Consider the following 20001-nt stretch of genomic DNA (forward strand, 5'->3'; position numbering starts at 1 on the left):
TACTTGTGTATTCTTCTAATTGCTCTATGGACAAACCTCAATCTAAATTGATGTTGCAAGATGATACATTATGCTCCATTGAAATAGTATCCCTGAAAAATTGAACAAGGTGAGCTTTTTTCTATTCCGATTGTACACTACCACTTACCCATCTACATTTCTCTTTTATTATTGGTCAAAATATCTATAACAGGTTTACTTCAACTCCATATCCTCTAAAGAAATGCATACATATACTCAAAAAAAGATATGGTATGAATGTCAAGGAGACGGCGCTCCATGCTCATGTACTTATAAAATAAACCATGTATTCAAATACAAATAAACTGAAGTAAAAAAATGATTCAAAGGGTTATTTATTACCTTACTACTTCATTGGCGAACGACGGGCGTATCATGCGCTCATGGCGCAGCTCCTCATTTTTAGAAGACGTTTTGTCGGAAGATTTTTATTAATTTAGTATGTGTATGCATTATAATAAACAACGGGTAACTAAAAAATAAATAGATTAATAAATTAAACAAAAACGTCATTGACATCGAGCGCCTATGGTAGGATTCCTTTATTTCGAGCATAAGCTAATTTCAATCACTTTGTTTACATTGAAAACGCGGCTCTCCTGATGACATCACACTCATTCGCGCCGAGTATTTTGTTTTACTAATATTACTATGCTTGAAAATAATTACAGACACAACTAAAACAAGTAAAAAACCAGTTTAATTGTATTTAAAAATTCTTACTTCAACTGAAATAATCCAAATTTATGCCTTTTCCGTGCACTGTTTCGGTACTCTTCATTAAAATTGCACATTTATACATATAAATTGCAGACCATTGCGCTAGTTTAAACACAACACAGTGTTTTTTTTATGGCAATTTCGGGGCCGATATTCGGCCCCATTCCCCTAAAAAGAATATATATTTTTCCCCAATTTTGTAGAAAAAATCCCCTCCAGAAGTTAAAAAAAAAAAAAAAAATGTGTTTTTTTTTAGAAAGAACTCTCTAATGATAAATATATCCCAAATTAATTTCATAAACAACTAACAAAGTATATAAAAAATTAATATGATTTTGAATTATTATAAAGAGTTATATTAAATAAGTTTTTCCCACATCTGTGGACTTTTCATATGAACAAAGACCTATAGATAACACAGATTGGAAACTTCGCGCCTTGTCGGGCTATCTCGGGGCGGGGTCACGTGGTCGAGAAACTGATAAGAACTCTTAGGATCAGCAGACGATTTATTTCATGAATTTATCGGAGTAGTCCTGAGATAGCCGGTGTATCACTATTGCGATAAGATAGCAACGCGTCAGTAGCAATGGCTTCGATTATCGAGCAAAGTTATGCGAAAATGTTACGGCGCTATAGAAAGGCGGCTGTAACTTGGTCAATAATACAGAGCAAGTGGTAATACTAATAAAAGAAGATATTAAATGAGAATTTAAACCCATACATTGTACGTTCATCTCGTTTTTTTATTCATACCAAGATAAACATATTACCCAGAATAAAAATCTTATTTCTTCAATTTGAGGTGAATAATGACGAAGTTTTTCACAATGAACCAAAGCACTTTTGACGAAATGTGTGGAAAATAGGGTAAAAGAGCTTAAAATTGTACCATCTTTGTACAAGGCCAAAATCCTTTAAAATGAATATTTTCCTCCAGTTTAGTTAATTCATACCTAGATTAACATATCACCAAGCATAAGAATCTGACTTAATCTATTTGGGATGAAAAATGAAAAAGTTTATCAAAAAGAACAAAAACACGTTTAACAGCAATCTTGTACAACAGAAGAAAAGAGCTTAAAATTGTACCAACATTGCATAAAGCCAAATCCTTTAAATTGAATATTTTCTTCTAGTTTGTTTAAATCTATACTTAGATTAACATCTTGCCTAGCATAAAAATCTTACTTCAACGATATGGGATGAGAAATAGAAAAGTTTTTCAAAAAGAAACAAACCACTTTGGCGACAGGTGTGAAAAATGATTGAATGAAATAACAGTATAAAATTGTACATATTGTACAAAGGCAAAATCGTTTAAAAAAAACTCATTTTCGTCTACTTTTTATAAATCATACATAGATTAACATCTCGCCTAGCATAAAAATCTTACTTTATCAATATGTGATGCTTAATGAAGAAGTTTTTTTTAAAATGCTTCGGGCCTTTCAATTTTTAAAAAATTATCGAAAATGAACGAATCCAGTGTTCTCTTTCAAATTCCGATAAATTAATAATTAATTAGAATAATAACTACCAAAACCTAAAGAATTATCAACACAGAACATAAATACTTATTTTTATTCACACAAAAAATATTCAATATGTCTTTTTTCGGCGACCGACTTTGCTGACTATGTGAAGTTCGAAACCTTGCGCTTTCAGACATCATCGAAAAATTGCTTTTTTTCTTGTTTCCGCTCAATTACTCGCACAAATGTCAAAGGATCTTCGCCACACTTCATGAAAACGTGTAAGGTCATAAGATATGGGTCAAGTTTGATAATCAGCCAAATTGACCCAGACACTCCTGACTAACAACCCTTAAATCATCGAATATTGAGTTTTTAGCTAGACTATTATATATGAAATATATATAGTAGAGCTATCCTACTCACCTAGTGGCCCGCGTTAGCGTTAGCGTCTGCGTGCAAATGTTAAAGTTTTCGTACTACCCCAAATATTTTCTTTGTCCCTTGACATATTGCTGTCATATTTTGCATACCCCGGTACTTGTTTACCAACATGACCCCAACCTATAAACAAGAGCAGACAACTCTATCAAGCATTTTGTCATAATTATGGCCCCTTTTCCACTTAGAATATGCAGCAAATGTTAAAGTTTTCGTACTACCCCATTTGTTTTCATTGTCCCTTGACATATTGCTTTTATATTTTGCATACTTGTTAACCAACATCACCCCAACCTATAAACAAGAGCAGACAACTCTTATCAAGCATTGTCATAATTATTGCCCCTTTTATACTTAGAATATGCATATTATTGATAAATCTATGTTAAAGTTTGCGTACTACCCCAAATATTTCCTATATCCTTTGACATATTGCTTTTATATGTTGCATACTTGTTTACCAACATGACCCCAACCTATAAACAAGAGCAGACCACTGTTTCAAGCATTTTGACATACTTATGGCCCCTTTTACACTTAGATAATTGAACCTTTTGCTTAAATTGCCATCACTTATTTATTTATGATCACATTTTATTATTACTTTGACAAAATAACTCTTACCTGAATACCACAATGGATTCCACCCAAACAATACCCCACGCCCCTACCAGAATCCCTCCCCCCACCCAACCTCAACCCCCCCCCCCCCCCATTTTTTTTTTTCAACATCGTCTAATAAATTACCACACCCCACATTATACCCCCCTCTCATCCCACCCCCCTACCCCCCCCCCAATTTTTTTTTAAACATCGTCTAATAAATTACCACACCCCACATTATACCCCCCCTCATCCCCCCCCACCCCCCCCCCCAAATTTTTTTTTTTTAAACATCATCTAATCAATTACCACTCCCCACATTATACCCCCCCTCTCACCCCACTCCCCTACCACACCCCCCCCACCCCCCCAAAAATATAATTCGAATAGTCGAGCGCGCTGTCCTCTGACAGCTCTTGTTTTCGTTTCCGCTCAATAACTCAATCAGTTGTCATTGGATCTTCACCAAACTTCATAAAAAATGTAAGGCAATAAAATCTAGGTTAAGTTTGATTATCAGCCAAATTTACCCGGGCACTTCTGAGTTTCGGCCCTTGAATCATAAAAAATTGCATTTCCGCTAAATTACTCAAGTAATTATCATCAGATCGTCTCCAAACTTCATGAAAATGTGTTAGGCAATAAGATCTATGTCAAGTTACAAAATCAGCCAAATTGACTTAGACACTCCTGAGTTACAGCCATTGAATCATCGAAAAATTGTGTTTTTTTCTCGTTTCCGCTCAATAACTCAAGCAATTGTCATCGGATCTTCACCAATCTTCATGAAAATGCGTTAAGCGATCAAATCTAGGTCAAGTTTGATAACCAGTTAAATTGACCTGGGCACTTAAGAGTTACAGACCTTAATTTATAGCAAAAATATCCTGTTTTAATGTAATATTTCCATCAAAGCATCTTTGTGGGCATGTGTCATCCTTCGAAGACAGCTCTTGTTTGTTTAGCCTTTGTTATCGCCTTTTGTGAGTCAGTTGTTGTTTGTAATCAGCATTCACCGGCCTTGTAAACACTTTAGAGGCCACATTTTTTGTCTGATCATCATGAAAATTTGTCAGATGATTTGTCCCAATTATATATTAGAAAAGTTCAAAAATGGTTCCGGTTGGTTAAAATGCATGGCCCTCAGGTGGCTGGGCATTTCTTATATAGCTATAGTAAAATCTTGTTAACATTCTAGAAGTCGTTAACACTCTAGAAGTCACATTTGTCCAATCTTCATAAAACTTAATCTTAACTTTTGTATTAATGATATCTTGGATGAGTTCAAACATATTTCAGGTCTGTTGTAAACATGGCTGTCAGGGGGCAGGGCATTTTCCCTTATATTGCTATAGTAAAAGCTTGTTACATGTAACTCTAGAATTCACATTTATGGTCCAATCTTTATGAAACTTGGTCTGAACTTTTGTTCTAATGATAGCTTGGCTGAGTTAAAAAATGGATCCTTTCCATTTAAAAACATGGCTGCCAGGGGGCTGCAGGGCTCGAAATTAACACTCGCACACTCGCAAAATGCGAGTGAAAAATACAGATTGCGAGTAAAGTTTGAAGCCACTAGAATTTTTTTGCGAGTGAAGAAATAGTGAAAAAAAGTTATATTGCTAAATGCGCTCAATGCTTAACCGCAGGTCAATTAATAGAACGTCCGAATACCCATATGCGGAAGCTCGCACCTTGTATGTAGAGTGGTATACTTATAGTACATATATGCGGATGTTATTGGTATAAAGATGATGAAACAGTCGATTATCCACACATGTTCACTATAAGAGACAAAAAACCTGAACAGTCATGTCGTTGAAGCGAAAAATAACTAGTTTCTTTTTGCCCACAGATTGAAATAACAATACGAAATATAAAGCAAAGTTAACCGTTGAGTTGAGAAAAAAAAAACCAGAAATTAAATTCTTCCACGAAAACAGTGAAAAAGTGGGAAAAAGAACTTCATATATATAACACCAAAACTTGTGGTTGATGTCATATTTTATTTAGTTTTAATAGTACTAAACTAATGTCCAAACTTGCTTTTATTTATGTTTAAAGCAAAATTTGCGAGAATGTTTTTTGATTTTGCGAGGTGGTATTTAAGCTGCTCGCAATGTTTTGCTAGTAGACAGAAAAGTTAAATTCGAGCCCTGGGCTGGCCTTTTTTCCTTACATGTATAATGGCTGTAGTAAAAACTCTCTAGTTGATATTTTGGCCAAGTTTGAAAATGTTTTCAGGAACATCTAAAAAGTTGCTGAGAGCGGTTCAGTTCCCTAAAGTCTCAGGTGAGCGACAGTGGGCCTCTTGTCCTCTTGTTGTAATTAACAAATTTTCAAGTCCTCTACTATTTTTTTTCACAATTTTTGGCTTATTTAAGTAAAAGTCTTAGGTGAAGTAAAAAGTAAAATGTATTCACATAAAAAAGGTTCATTATTTACGTGTATATTGATTGCAATGGAGAATGTATATAATGATATATCCTTATTGATTTGTGACTTCTGTGAGAATGATTATGGTCTGTCCTGGCTATAAATGAAGGATTATAATTCTCTTTTATGGCGCACATGCTGCAACTCTTGAGTAGTATTAGAGGTTGTTGTCTGCAACTCTTGAGTAGTATTAGAGGTTGTTGTCTGCAACTCTTGAGTAGTATTAGAGGTTGTTGTCTGCAACTCTTGAGTAGTATTAGAGGTTGTTGTTTGCAACTCTTGAGTAGTATTAGAGGTTGTTGTCTGCAACTCTTGAGTAGTATTAGAGGTTGTTGTCTGCAACTCTTGAGTAGTATTAGAGGTTGTTGTCTGCAACTCTTGAGTAGTATTAGAGGTTGTTGTTTGCAACTCTTGAGTAGTATTAGAGGTTGTTGTTTTTTGAAATGCTGTATCAGTCATTAATGTATTTAACACTTGTATGTCAAAAGTGTAGTTAATTATTAATATCCACACGTAGCCAGAGGCAAAGTTTGCAAACAAGAATACTCGACCTGTACCCACATAATCCTAATGCAGTTTGATAAACCCTAATACAGTTTAACCCTTTACCACTTAGATACATATTTTGACGCATTTGGAGTCCCTTAGAAAGTTAAATTTAATTAAAGACCTTTCTTACTAGATTCATGTTGTAAAGGGTACATTTCTAACCCGTAGATACTGATGAGCAGCAAACAGTATAAAACCTGAACAGACTGCGAGTTACTCGCAGCCTGTTCTGGTTTTATGCTGGTTGCAAAAGCCATTTTCACTTAACTTTTTATGGGGGAAAGAGTTAAACATAGAAGACAGAAAGGCCAAGTAATTGTTTATGTGGTCCATCTTCTTACGTATTGATTTTTAGTATAAATGCTAAACAACTCGTAGCTATATTATAAATGACCTGTTCGTTATCAACCTAATATGCTCACTTGCAGTTGCTCTTTAATGCTTGAGTTCATTAAAATGTACTTTACTTTAATATCCTATTGTACCATTTTATAAGTGCTAATTTACCAGTCAAATGTATTCTTAAAGAATATTGTTTTCTAACATAATTTTGTTCATTCATTGCATGGCGAGGGATTGTGCTTACCATCTTGCGAAGGATAATACTTCTACATATATTCAAATGCAAATATCTTTGTGGTGAATTTATCAGTCGACTGCGCGCTCCTGAGCACTTTAAAGGCATATTTTATTATCAAAGCGGAAGAAAGGTCAATAGCATCGTCTTGGGACAGCTCTTGTTCATGTAACTAAATGAAACACCTGAATTGTCTACCAACAAAACGCTAGTATTATTCCTATTAAGATGTTTCATGTTACAGACTCGCATGTTATATATCAGTTTAAAGTATATGGTATTTTAATATACTTTTTTACTGAAAGTACATGTACCTGTTATAAATCGTTAAATAAATCAGATTATATCTAGTACATTAAATTATGTTTTATATGCTCGTTCAATACAGATTTGGTGATTCAGAATACAACAAATAATTTCGAACCCATCAATCCTATTATTTAGTGCCTAACATCATTGTTACATTTAAAACATAATACTCGTGTTTTCAGTTCTTATGCCCCCCTTCGAAGAAGAGGGGGTATATTGTTTTGCTCATGTCGGTCCGTCGTTAGGTAGGTAGGTCCGTCTGTCCGTCCACCAGATGGTTTCCGGATAATAACTCAAGAACACTTAGGCCTAGGAATATGAAACTTCATAGGTACATTGATCATGACTGGCAGATGACCCCTATTGATTTTCAGATCACTAGGTCAAAGGTCAAGGTCACAGTGACTCGAAATAGTAAATTGGTTTCCGGATGATAACTCAAGAACGCTTAGGCCTAGGATCATGAAACTTCATAGGTAGATTGATCATGACTGGCAGATGACCTTTCTTGATGTTCAGGTCACTAGGTCAAAGGTCAAGGTCATAGTGACTCGAAATAGTAAAATGGTTTCCTGATGATAACTCAAGAATAATTAGGCCTAGGATCATGAAACTTCATAGGTACATTGATCATCACTGGCAGATGACCCCTATTGATTTTCAGGTCACTAGGTCAAAGGTCAAGGTCACAGTGACTCGAAAACTGTATTCACACAATGGCTGCCACTACAACTGACAGCCCATATGGAGGGCATGCATGTTTTACAAACAGCCCTTGTTTATTAAAGAAGGAAAGCTCAATATTTTAGGAATTACTGAAATAAATCAACAAGGACAATATATACTTATTTTACTCCAAATGCTGTTTCGCTTATCTCTTTTTTTCCCTTGTAATCAACACAAGTGAAATATTTGTGTTTGTGTGTGTATTTATCACAGTTTATGCTACCTCTTTAACCCATTTATCCCTAGTGGACTCTCCCATCCTTTTAAATTGGACCAATTTATTTCCAAAATATGGAATGTCTAGTATATTTCTTTCTATATTTAGAATATTTCTTACAGAAGCAAACAGTGCAGACCCTGATGAGTCTAAGCTGTTTGCCAAGGCCTTTTTTCTAGACGCTAGGCATAAATGTGTTAAATTTACCGTATTTCATATTTTATCTTCCTTCACAGAGGCACCTGATACAGAAAGTTACAAACTTTGATACATATCTAGATGTGCCACTTTTATCAGATCATTTTATTTCTGTTCAACCAATTAAAGAGTTGGTGTGAATGAAGATTGTATAACTTTGATAGTGGATTATAGGCCACTGCACTGGATATTTAAAATTTACATTTGATAAGCTATTGTATAAATATTTTGGTTTCTCTTTCAGGTGAAGAAGTCCAAAGAATCAAAATTATATGGTGCATAACACCTTTAATGATACTTGCTGAATAATTGATATTTATCAGCTGGTGTAAAATACATGGTAATTACCTTGTAAGGGAAAGCACCTGTTAGACAAATTGGATTAAGTCAACAAACATACTTAATCTGGCGACTGCAAAATGGAGTTATAAATGATACTTAAACTTTGTGTAAGTGTTGATATAAATGTGAAAGATTTGAAAAAGTTTGAATGTACATGATTGTTTTGGATGTGTTTTGCATAATACATTACATGTATATGGGATAAATTTAGAATTATTTAAATAATGTTGTATGTGAACAAAGTTAAAGGCATAGATTAAGATAAGCTGAGTGAAAGAAAAATGGAACATGACAAATACTGATATCCCATTGTTTTGGTAAGATTTACATGAAGTGAAGGAGGGATTAAATTGGTGATGTTATAAGTGGCTTCATCATTGATTTTGACAAGTGTATCTCTCAGTTTGAACCAAGGAAACTTCTACACGTATTGTTCAATTTTTGGCAACTGATATAGACTATAAAGTGTACCATATCTTAATGTACGGGTCGACATTGTTGTGATTTAAATATCTGGCCTTCACTAGAAGATTAAATGAAATTACTACTGTATTGGTTTTTGAATTGAAGTTATGTAAAGTTTGCACGTTTCAATATAAGGAAGGTTTCAATTTTTTGTATAAATGATAGGTAAATATTTTTATTTTGAAATTCCATATCTGTCACTTGTAAGGTAATTGTAAGGTAAGACTGGCATTCACATATTAACATTATTAACCACAATACGGCAAAGAAGCAACGGATACAAAAGTGTTTAATTGCATTTAATTGCTGTCTAAGAAATGTACTGTGAATTAAACCATATTGTGAAGTTTCTACCATTCAAATGGACTCTTGTCTGGCCTGTAATTATATATCCATTTTGAAACTTTTATTATGAGGTCAAAAGGACTTTTAGAATAAGCATTCCAGTGGAGGTAACAAACCCATACATTTAAATCTAGAGATCCTTAAAACTGAAGTCAATAGATGACTTGGAATGAATTGTAACCATATTTAGTCCAATATGTCGGGATCTGACGCTGAAGATGAGAAATTTGTGCGAAATGTGATCAGCGAGCTATCAGCTTTTCACTCTACTGACCTGCCATCCACAAACACCGGTCTGGAAAATGAGCAGATATCCAAGGAGACCAAAGCTGAAAATGGAGTGAGTGAAGAAGTTCCTGCTGGTAGTAACAGTGAGTTCAGTGATCAGAACCAGACCAATCAGAACGTAGCTAATCCAGAGCCTGCCACTGCCAGGCAGCCTAGTCGAATTATCAGGCTTTCTAGGCCAACAAATCCTTACAGCATGAGCAGAACTCTCCCTACAACTTCTCTAGCATCTGTCGCATCTGAAGCAAGTAATGTCTCGTCTACTCATTCTCTGCTGTCTTCCACAACTGCTTTAAGTACCACATCGAGTTCAATTCTTGGTTCTGCAGCCCCTGGTAGCCGCCTGGCTGCCCTGCAAAGACCTGGCAGTCCAATGCATAGGATCCTGCAACGATCTAATAGCCCAGCCCTGGCTGCAGCAGCTTCAATATTGAATAGGCAGTCTGTGGCTGAACACACAAATGGTGGTGAGAGTAGCAATAATGGCGCGATAGTCAACAGAAATGACAATAATACTTATAGTAAGGACATTGTGTCCAAGATTGTTAATGGTAGTTCTGATGGAACAAGCAAGACTGTACTCTTTGAAGACACATCAAAATCAGATGCTGAAACTGCTGAGGCTGAAGGGTCTGCCCCACCAGCCGTTCCTCCAAGGATACAAAGCGCTAAACTTACCAGTTCTATTTTGTTACGAAGACCACAGAGTCCTTTAAATACAGGACGACATGCACAACTTCTAAATAAGCCAAATTCAAGCCAAAGTTTTGACAGCAATGGGCCATTGAGTCCTTCAAATGGTGAACAAGATGCCTTGAAACCAACAAGTAATGCTGATGAGAGCCTGGTATCTGAGAGAGTTGCTATTAAGAACAAGTTGAGAAATAACAGTTTCAGGCTGAAAGATTTGTTAAATAAGAGACCATTTGCAAAGGCAAGAGATGGTGAATCAGAAGGATCCGAAGAACAGGCTGCCAGTGGTCCTGATTCAGAGAATCTGAAAGATGCTGTGACAACTGAAACCGGTGTTGGTAAAATGACAAGTGATTGTCCTGATAGGACCCGATGGAGGCGAGAGGGTATTTCTTCCTTGCAGAGGTCAAAATCGACAGTTTCTGATAGGCCACCAACCTTGATTTCTTCTGGTATTTTACGACCACGAACATTAAATAGAGTTGGAAATACTAGTGCTGATATGAACTCCGAATTTTCTAATATTGATGACAGAATTGCCAAAAACGGACTTGAACAAACAGTTCACAATAATGCCAACACTAAAGGAAATGAGTCAGTAAAAGTTGATGAAAGGTTAGGGTCACCTGATGGGATAAACGATGTTCCGTCAAGCAGAGTAACTTTATTACGCAGTCCCAGGACAAGACAAATTGTATCAAATAATACTGTGCCATGCTTAAGTCCTACCAAAGAGTCAACAACCTGTGATACGGACATTAAAAGTGATAATTATGATCATATGAAATCTGAACAAGATCAGAATGATCGAAAAGCAAAAGTTTTAACTGATCTCGAAAAGGAAAATGAAGTGAATCTTGTGTTTGATTCGCAGACAATTGGCCAACAAGATGCAGAGCTCAGTGATGCACAAAATACGAACAAAGTGGAAGTGAAGTCAAACAGAAAATCTATATACACTAGATCTCAGTCAGAGTTCACTAAAGCAGTTCAAAGCCCCACAGAGTTGGCAGAGATAAAAATGCACTCAGAACCAGCTACCCCTCAAAAAGAAAACCATTCCATTCCAAGCAGCCAATCATACGAGAATAACCCTGACCTTGAGTTTGCTAATTCGTCGCCTGCTTTGAAACGAAGCCTGGTTGTAACCGATCTTGATCAGGCAATGAAGGATAGAGATTATCAAAAGTTGGCATCCATTTTTCGAGACAGAGATGTCGAAGTAAGGAAACCCAGTGACAAATTGGAGAATCAAACCAAAGGTAAGACAATTAATTTTTCTTATCGGTTAAATTGCAACTTTTGCCCTTATTCAACATGTCATTCTCCTTTTTCAGTCTTACATGCAGGGTTTTTTCTTCACTTTTTGGGAAGATAGCACATGGCTTTGGAATTGGGAATTTTATCGGTATTTTTATGAAATTGGGAAAAATAAATTCACTACTCACTAGCCTTTTTTTTCACACGAAAAGTCCACTGATTAGGGAATTACTAAATTTGATATAACTCTTTATAATCATTCAAATTAAAAGAACACAATCATAAAATACTTTGTTAGATGCAATTGAATTAAAATTGAGATAAAATACGCATTAGACACTTCTTTCTAAAAAAAATAATATTTTTTTTTGGAAATTGGGAATTTTTTGCCACATTTTGGGAAAAAGTATACTTTTTGGGATTGGAAACATAGCCGAATTTAGGCTATAAAATCGGGCCAAAAAAACCCTGACATGTAAATGAAGAATATTAGTTACACTGTAATTTACTACAACTACTTAAAAGTAAAGTCCAGTAGGGCAGATAACACCTGTAATTATATAATTCTTTGTTGAGCACAATATGTTAACACCATTTTTAGCCTGTATTTTTGCAAACTCTGAGGTATTTTTTATTAACTCTTAGTCTATTCATTATTCTTAAGTCTACGAATGGGTTGGTGAATATATTTATTTACATATTATATTAATAAGTAAACAATAATTTATTTATAAAACTTGTGTAATTTCTTGCAAGCTTCATTGTGTTGTATTGAGAATGAATACAAAGGCAGTAATTAATCTTCACACTTACACACTTAAATGTATCTAAAACAGGATAAAAATCAATTCGCCTACTGAATGTAATAAGTCATGTAACTGACATTTTTATCAACTTTTACTTTTTTCCATTTTTGTGTTTATTAAGGTGACATACATCATCTGTTAAAATATTAAGTCAACCTTTTTGGTAAAAATAATGTTTTTATCAAATTTTTGAAATTGACATAACAAACACATGTCATTTTCTGAATGCAAAAAGTAGCGTAACTGACATTTTGTTAAATTTTCAGGAGAAGCAAACAAATGTCCTATTAAAATAATAAACATGTTTCCGTATTCAAATTTTCTGATTAGTAATATAATAACACTCGAAAAACGAAACAAAACTCCAAATTGATATGTCTTTTTTAAAACAATAAAAAATTAAGAAAGGAGCAGTTACCATAATTTTCAACACTGAAATATTTTGAGCGCAAAAAATAACGTAAGTGCTCTTACTGTATTTTTGAAAATGTCTGAAAATATGCTTTCCTGAACAATTCACAAAATGTCAGTTACCTTAGTTATTACATTCAGTAGACGAATTGTCTTTTAGACTATTTATTTATTATTTTCATTTTGTAGGGCCATTGATCAAATGGCTCTCTAATGCTTGGTTTGGCAAGTGGCTTAGAATATTTTTCAAATACTTATTAGAAAGTGGAGTCATGAAAACTATTAAAGTTGTATGTACCACATACTTAAATAGCATCAGCTGTGTTTACAAGGGTGTAGATAAGACAAAATATGAGCTTACACTTATATGTAATATTTAAAATAGTAGACAATAAATACATATTTTCTTATCACAATACTTAGTATAAGGAAGCATTATGAATATAAAGCATCAACATGTGCACATGTATTAAGATATTTGCAAATAAAATCATGATTGCCCAACTAATTTCAATTTAGTTTGAAAGTTTATTTGCTTCTTGAAATTATACTATGTATGCTTCTTAAACATGTTGTATGTATATCAAAGTTTTGCATGAAAGTTGTATTAGTCTCAAATTTCTTTGATTCTATATCAAATACAAGCTTGTATTTTTAGCTTACCTGAGCACAACGTGCTCATGATGAGCTTTTGTGATCGCATTTTGTCCGTTGTCCGTTGTGCGGCGTCAACATTTGCCTTGTTAACTCTCTACATTGTCCACATTTATTGTCCAATCTTAATGAAATTTGGTCAGAAGATTGGTTTCAATGATATCTTAGATGAGTTCCAAAATGGTTACGTTTGCTTGAAAAACATGGCTGCCAATGTGCGGGGCATTTTTCCTAATATGGCTATACAGTACAGCCAAAGCGGAACAAACGTATTTCGCGATCCGCGGCGGCAAGGTGAAACGAGTCGATGCCGCGTCAGTTGTTGAAGCCGCGTCAGTATGCGGCGGCAAGTCGCATTTCGCCGCGAAACTTCGCATCTGTCCGCCGAGGCATGCCGCGATCCGCGACATGATGCCGAGTCGATGCGCATCATGAAATAAAAAATCTTTTAAAAATTATTAGTTACATGTAGTTAACAAATTTTGAAAGAACAATTATAATAATAATTAAAATCATAATAAATTTATTGTGCGCGGATTGTATTAGCATATACATGTAAGCAAAGTTAATGTGTCTGGCCAATTAAGTTTGTTTCCCGCCCGTAGTGTATGTATTTCACACATAAACAAGGTCACGTAATTATGTTTTCGCACATACAAGTGGTCAAGGCTCCAGCATATGGTGGATTTATAAATTAATTGCATGTTGATTTTGTTATTATATTTAAGCTGAAAAAAATAAGCAGTTTGAACTTGAAGCCACATCAATAATCAAGACGGTGACGACGTATTTGTTGTTTTGTTAATTATCAGCTTATTATAACTATTGTTTGAATATGCGTATATAAACACGTTTTATTTTGTTCATTTGATATAGTTAATATCGCTACTAATTACCCGATAATCCCGTATATATTCCAGTTTTGAAGCAAATGCTGGTAAATATTAACGATACACAAACATTCTCGATATTTCCTTTAGTATCAAATACATTTTGGCATTTGTTACTATTTATAGAGATGATGAAATAACGTCTAACCGGGGCGTTTTTTTTTCCCACTGAACATGCGATTTACGCCTGACGTGATGTTCATGTATTTATACAACACAAAATACACCCAAAACTTTCCAAACGACATTCTACATGTCTGCATAATTTTCGCGCGCTTTTTATGAAACAAAGGATATTTAAGCACTGTTTATTTGACGCTAGAATTTGCCAAATGTCGCGTTAGCATTAAAATTCGGAATTGGGTTTCGGATTACAAATTTAATAATGATAATCGAACGAAACATTTACAGTTGCGCGTAATTAATTCTACGCTACACATACAGTCATGTATGTACATGTAGGTGGATATCTTTTCACTCGATCCGCCGCGTACGTATGCGGCGGATTTACTCCGCGAAAGTACGCGAGGTTAATACAGACTCGGCGTCGTTGCGCGGATTGATGCCGAGTGCCACGGTGATACGCCGCGTCAACACACGATTCGGCCGCCGCGTACTAATAATCTGGCCGTGGCGTAGCCGCGGATTATGTTTGTGCCGCTTTGGCTGTACTGTAGTAAAATCTTGTTAAAACTCTAGAGGCCACAGTTATTGTCTGATCTTCATAAAACTTGGTCAGAAGATTTATCCCAATAATATCTTGGATGAGTTCGAAAATGATGCCGGTTGGTTGAAAAACATGGCCGCCAGGGGGCGGGGCATTTTTCCTTATATGTCTAAAGTAAAACCTTGTTAACACTCTAGAGGCCACATTTATTTTCCGATCTTCATGAAACTTGCTCAGAAGATTTGTCCCACTGATATCTTGGATGAGTTAAAAAATGGTAATCTTTGCTTGAAAAACATGGCTGCCAAGGGGCGGGGCCTTTTAACTTATATGGCTATATATTATGGCTATAGTAAAATCTTGTTAACACTCTAGGGGCCACATTTATTGTCCAATTTTCATGAAACTTGGTCAGAAGATTCATCCAAATAATATCTTGGACTTGTTCAAAAATGATGTGGGTTGGTTGAAAAACATGGCCGCCAGGGGGCGGGGCATTTTTCCTTATATGGCTTTAGTAAAGACTTGTTAACACTCTAGAGGCCACATTTATTGTCCAATCTTGATGAAATATGGTCAGAAAATTTGTCTTAATGATATCTTGGATGAGTTCGAAAATGGTTACGTTTGCTTGAAAAACATGGCCACCAAGGGGCGGGGCATTTTTCCTTATATGGCTATATAAGGCTATAGTAAAATCTTGTTTACACTCTAGAGGCCACATTTATAGTCCGATCTTCATGAAACTCGGTCAGAAGATTCATCCCAGTAATATCTTGGACGAGTTAAAAAATGATGCCGGTTGGTTGAAAAACATGGCCACCACGGGGGCGGGGCTATTTTCCTTATATGGCTATAGTAAAACCTTGTTAACACTCTAGAGGTCACATTTATTTTCCGATCATCATGAAACTTTGTCAGAAGATTTGTCCCAATGATATCTTGGATGAGTTCGAAAATGGTTTTGGTTGCTTTAAAAACATGGCCACCAGGGGCGGGGCATTTTTCATTATATGGCTATATATGGCTATAGTAAAACCTTGTTAACACTCTATAGGCCACATTTATTGTCCAATCTTCATGACATTTGGTCAGAAGATTGGTCTCAATGATATCTTGGATGAGTTTGAAAATAATTATGTTTGCTTGAAAAAATGGCTTCCAAGGGGCGGGGCGTTTTTCTTTATATGGCTATAGTAAAATCTTGTTGACACTCTAGAGGCCACATTTACTCTCCGGTCTTCATGAAACTTGGTCAGAAGATTCATCCCGATAATATCTTGAAAGAGTTCAAAAATGATGCCGGTTGGTTGAAAAACATGGCTACCAGGGGGCAGGGCATTTTTCCTTATATGGCTTTAGTAAAACCTTGTTAACACTATAGAGGCCACATTTATTTTCCGATCTTCGTGAAACTTGGTCAGAAGATTTGTCCCAATAATATCTTGTTATCTCAGGTGAGCGACTTTGGGCCTTTCAGGCCCTCTTGTTTAAAAACAAATATTTATTTTTTTGATGCTACATCAAATGAAGTTTTATGTTCAACAATTTTTATAAAGCTTTGAACATTCAAATTTATTAAACCCTTATACATATTTAAGAGCAGCTCTTTTTTCTTTGCATAACATTTCTATATAAGTTACATTTTATGACGTACATGTTCTAGAAAAACTAGTTTTGAGCTCACACCTCAAAATGATAATTATTGTATGTAAGTTCAATGGTGTATAATACTCAGTATACATTTCACCAGGTTTCAGTCACGATGACGACAGGGAGACCGACCTTGATGCCCAGCGGGTCCTACCCCTATCCCGCCTGCGAGGGAGCCCAATGGTGCATGCCCGCCTCCAGGCCTCTGGGGACTCCACCATCCCAACCCATCAGGCCCCACACCCCTCCCCTCCGGTCAACCCTGTGGCCCCTATGGTGTACAAGCCCCACATAAATCTGGAAGATGCTGTAAAGTGGCCCATGGAGTTGCCGGGCAAACTGGATGTCAGAAAAATGGATGTGTTTGAAGGTCTGTGTTGGACAGGTCTTCTTTCTTTTCTTTTTAGCTCATCTTTTTTTGGAAAAAAATGTATGAGCTATTGTTATCACCTTGGCGATGGCGTCTGCGTCGGCGTCTGGTTAAGTTTTGCGTTTAGGTCAATTTTTCTCATAAAGTATCAATGCTATTGCATTCAAACTTGGTACACTTACTTACTATCATGAGGGGACTGGGCAGGCAAAGTTAGATAACTCTGGCGTGCATTTTGACAGAATTATGTGCCCTTTTTATACTAAGAAAATTGAAAATTTTGGTTATGTTTTGTGTTTAGGTCCATTTCATCCTTAAGTATCAAAGCTATTGCTTTCATACATGCAACACTTACTAACTATCATAAGGGGACTGTGCAGGCAAAGTTATGTAACTCTGACTGGCATTTTGACAGAATTATGGGCCCTTTTTATACTTAGAAAATTGAAAATTTGCTTAAGTTTTCTGTTTAGGTCCACTTTATTTCTACAGTATCAAAGCTATTGCTTTCATACTTGCAACACTTACTAACTATCATAAGGGAACTGTGCAGGCAAAGTTATGTAACTCTGACTGACATTTTGACAGAATTATGGGCCCTTTATACTTAGAAAATTGAAAATTTGGTTAAGTTTTGTGTTTTGGTCCACTTTACCCCTAAAGTATCATAGATATTGCTTTCATAGTTGGATCACTCGCAAACTATCATAAGGGGACAGTAAAGGACAAGTTGCATAACTCTGGTTGTCATTTTTACGGAATTATGGCCCTTTTAAGACTTGGTAACTTTGAATATATGGTAAAATTTTGTGTTTAGATCCACTTTAAGTCTAAAGTATCAAGGCTATTGCTTTCAAACTTCAAATACTTTCATGCTATCATGAGGGTACTGTACCTGGCAAGTTGAATTTTACCTTTACCTTTGAATGACCTCGACTCTCAAGGTCAAATTATTAAATTTTGCTAAAATTGCCATAACTTCTTTATTTATGATTAGATTTGATTGATACTTTGACAAAATAACTCTTACCTGACATACCACTATAGACCCCACCCAAACCATCCCCCACTCCCCCCGAATTCCCTCCCCCCCATCCCCCCTCAATTTTTTTTTAAAGATCATCTAATTAATGACCACAACACCCTCACACTATACCCCCCCCCCCCCCAATTTTTTTTATTTTTTTTTATTTTTTTTTTGTTTTATTTTTGAAATACCGTCCAACCATCCCACCCGAAAATACCCCCCCCCCCCCCCCCAAATTTTTTTAAAATTATTTTTTGCATTTTGGGAAGATAATGTAATAAATGACCACACCCCCACACAATACACCCCTCTCAACTCCACCCCTCCCTCCTTTGTGATTGAAATTGAGATAGTTCCCTTCACCTTTAAAAAGAAAAATAGCGGTCTGCACCCGCAAGGCAGTGCTCTTGTTTTATCACAAGCCATTCTTTGTTTGTTTCCCATGTGATACAACATTTTGCTGAACAGATTGCATGACATTTTTTTTGCTGACATGACATCAACAACCAAGTTTCTGAATTTGGGTACTAAATGTAAAATATGGTATGAATTGTCATTTTGTATTTGCATGTGGGTAAATTATTGTCCCAGATTAGCCTTTGCAATCCCCACAGGCCAGTCAGGGACGACACTTTCCACCTAGACTGGGTTTTTGTTAAAAAAATACTTCATTTGAATGGAAATTTCTATAATAGTAGAAAGTGTCGTCCCTGATTAGCCTGTGGGGAATGAAAGGCTAATGTGGAGGACACTACGCACATGCATTTAGCCCGGCTTTACCAGAGCAAAGCTTATATATTGAAACATTCATTGAAATTAGCAGTGTGAGCTTTTGTTGCTCGACTCTGACCCAACATTCAATATAGCCGCATTTCTTTGCTTAACTATAATCTTAATCTGCCCAGCATTTTAAACATTCAAAGTTTATTTACTCTGTGGTATAATACTGCAATATCGCAAATTAATAACTGGGAATGAAATCAGCTCACTTAATCAGTAATTGGATTTCAGCTTATGCAAATGTCGACAATTATTTATAATTCAACTAGGCTTGTGTATTTTAATTGTTGTTTGTAGTAAATTGCATAGCTTTTCAGTTCAACATTTTATGTGTTAATTGTAGTTATTATGCATAAAGCAATGTATTAAATCACAACTCAATTATTTTTATTTATTGCAGTTTCAGCTTTTAATAACTTTAGTGCAATCAAGTTCTTACATAATTGATGATATGGTATATCATGCATTTAATTGTAACATGATTGTTAAACTTTTGCTTGTGTATACTTGTTATGGATAATTAAAAAATACACCAAAAGCACATTACTGGAAATTTATTACAAATTATGATTTCAATTTTTTAGTACTCCAACTTCAATACAATAACATTCAGTGTATGTAGTTATGTGCAAATCTCCTTAAATTGTTTATATTGTAAGCAATGTAAAGCATACAGAAACTCTTACATGATAATTTTATATGTTAAAATTATATTGTAAGTTCTTTCAAGTTCACTTGTCTTTCAGATAGCATGCCTATTTGATCTGACCCCATTAATATCCTCTCATAGTTGTATTCAAACAAATTCAGAAGTCTAATGTCACAGTAATGACCCAACATTCAATAGAGCCGCATTTCTTTTCTTTACTATAATCTAAATCTGCCCAGCATTCTAAACATTCAAAGATAAATTGTAAATTATTTAAAGTAGATTTCTCAGAAGAATTTGAAATGATTTTTTAAGTGGATAGTACTGACATTATGATACTTTTATTGGCATATTTGCTGTAGCCATTTTAAATAGCCTGTTATGGATAATGAAGTCTATATGAGTTAATGGTTTGCACTTAGCTGAATT

General features: G+C 35.4%; 1 protein-coding gene across 3 annotated transcripts in view; it reads left to right on the top strand.

Moving 5' to 3' along the window:
- The window catches only part of LOC127834445 (uncharacterized), an 83926-nt gene that overhangs the window by 3194 nt on the left and 60731 nt on the right, over positions 1-20001 (top strand). For 2 of the 3 annotated variants that reach the window (XM_052360289.1, XM_052360291.1), the window contains exons 2-4: positions 5505-5552; positions 8517-11667; positions 16847-17116. In XM_052360289.1, coding sequence (XP_052216249.1) covers positions 9621-11667; positions 16847-17116 — 2317 coding nt within the window. In that variant the 5' untranslated portion in view covers positions 5505-5552; positions 8517-9620. The remainder of the gene's footprint in view (positions 1-5504; positions 5553-8516; positions 11668-16846; positions 17117-20001) is intronic. The other variant, XM_052360290.1, reaches the window with a different exon arrangement.

Source organism: Dreissena polymorpha, chromosome 6 (assembly GCF_020536995.1).
Source record: "Dreissena polymorpha isolate Duluth1 chromosome 6, UMN_Dpol_1.0, whole genome shotgun sequence".
NCBI lineage: Eukaryota > Metazoa > Mollusca > Bivalvia > Myida > Dreissenidae > Dreissena > Dreissena polymorpha.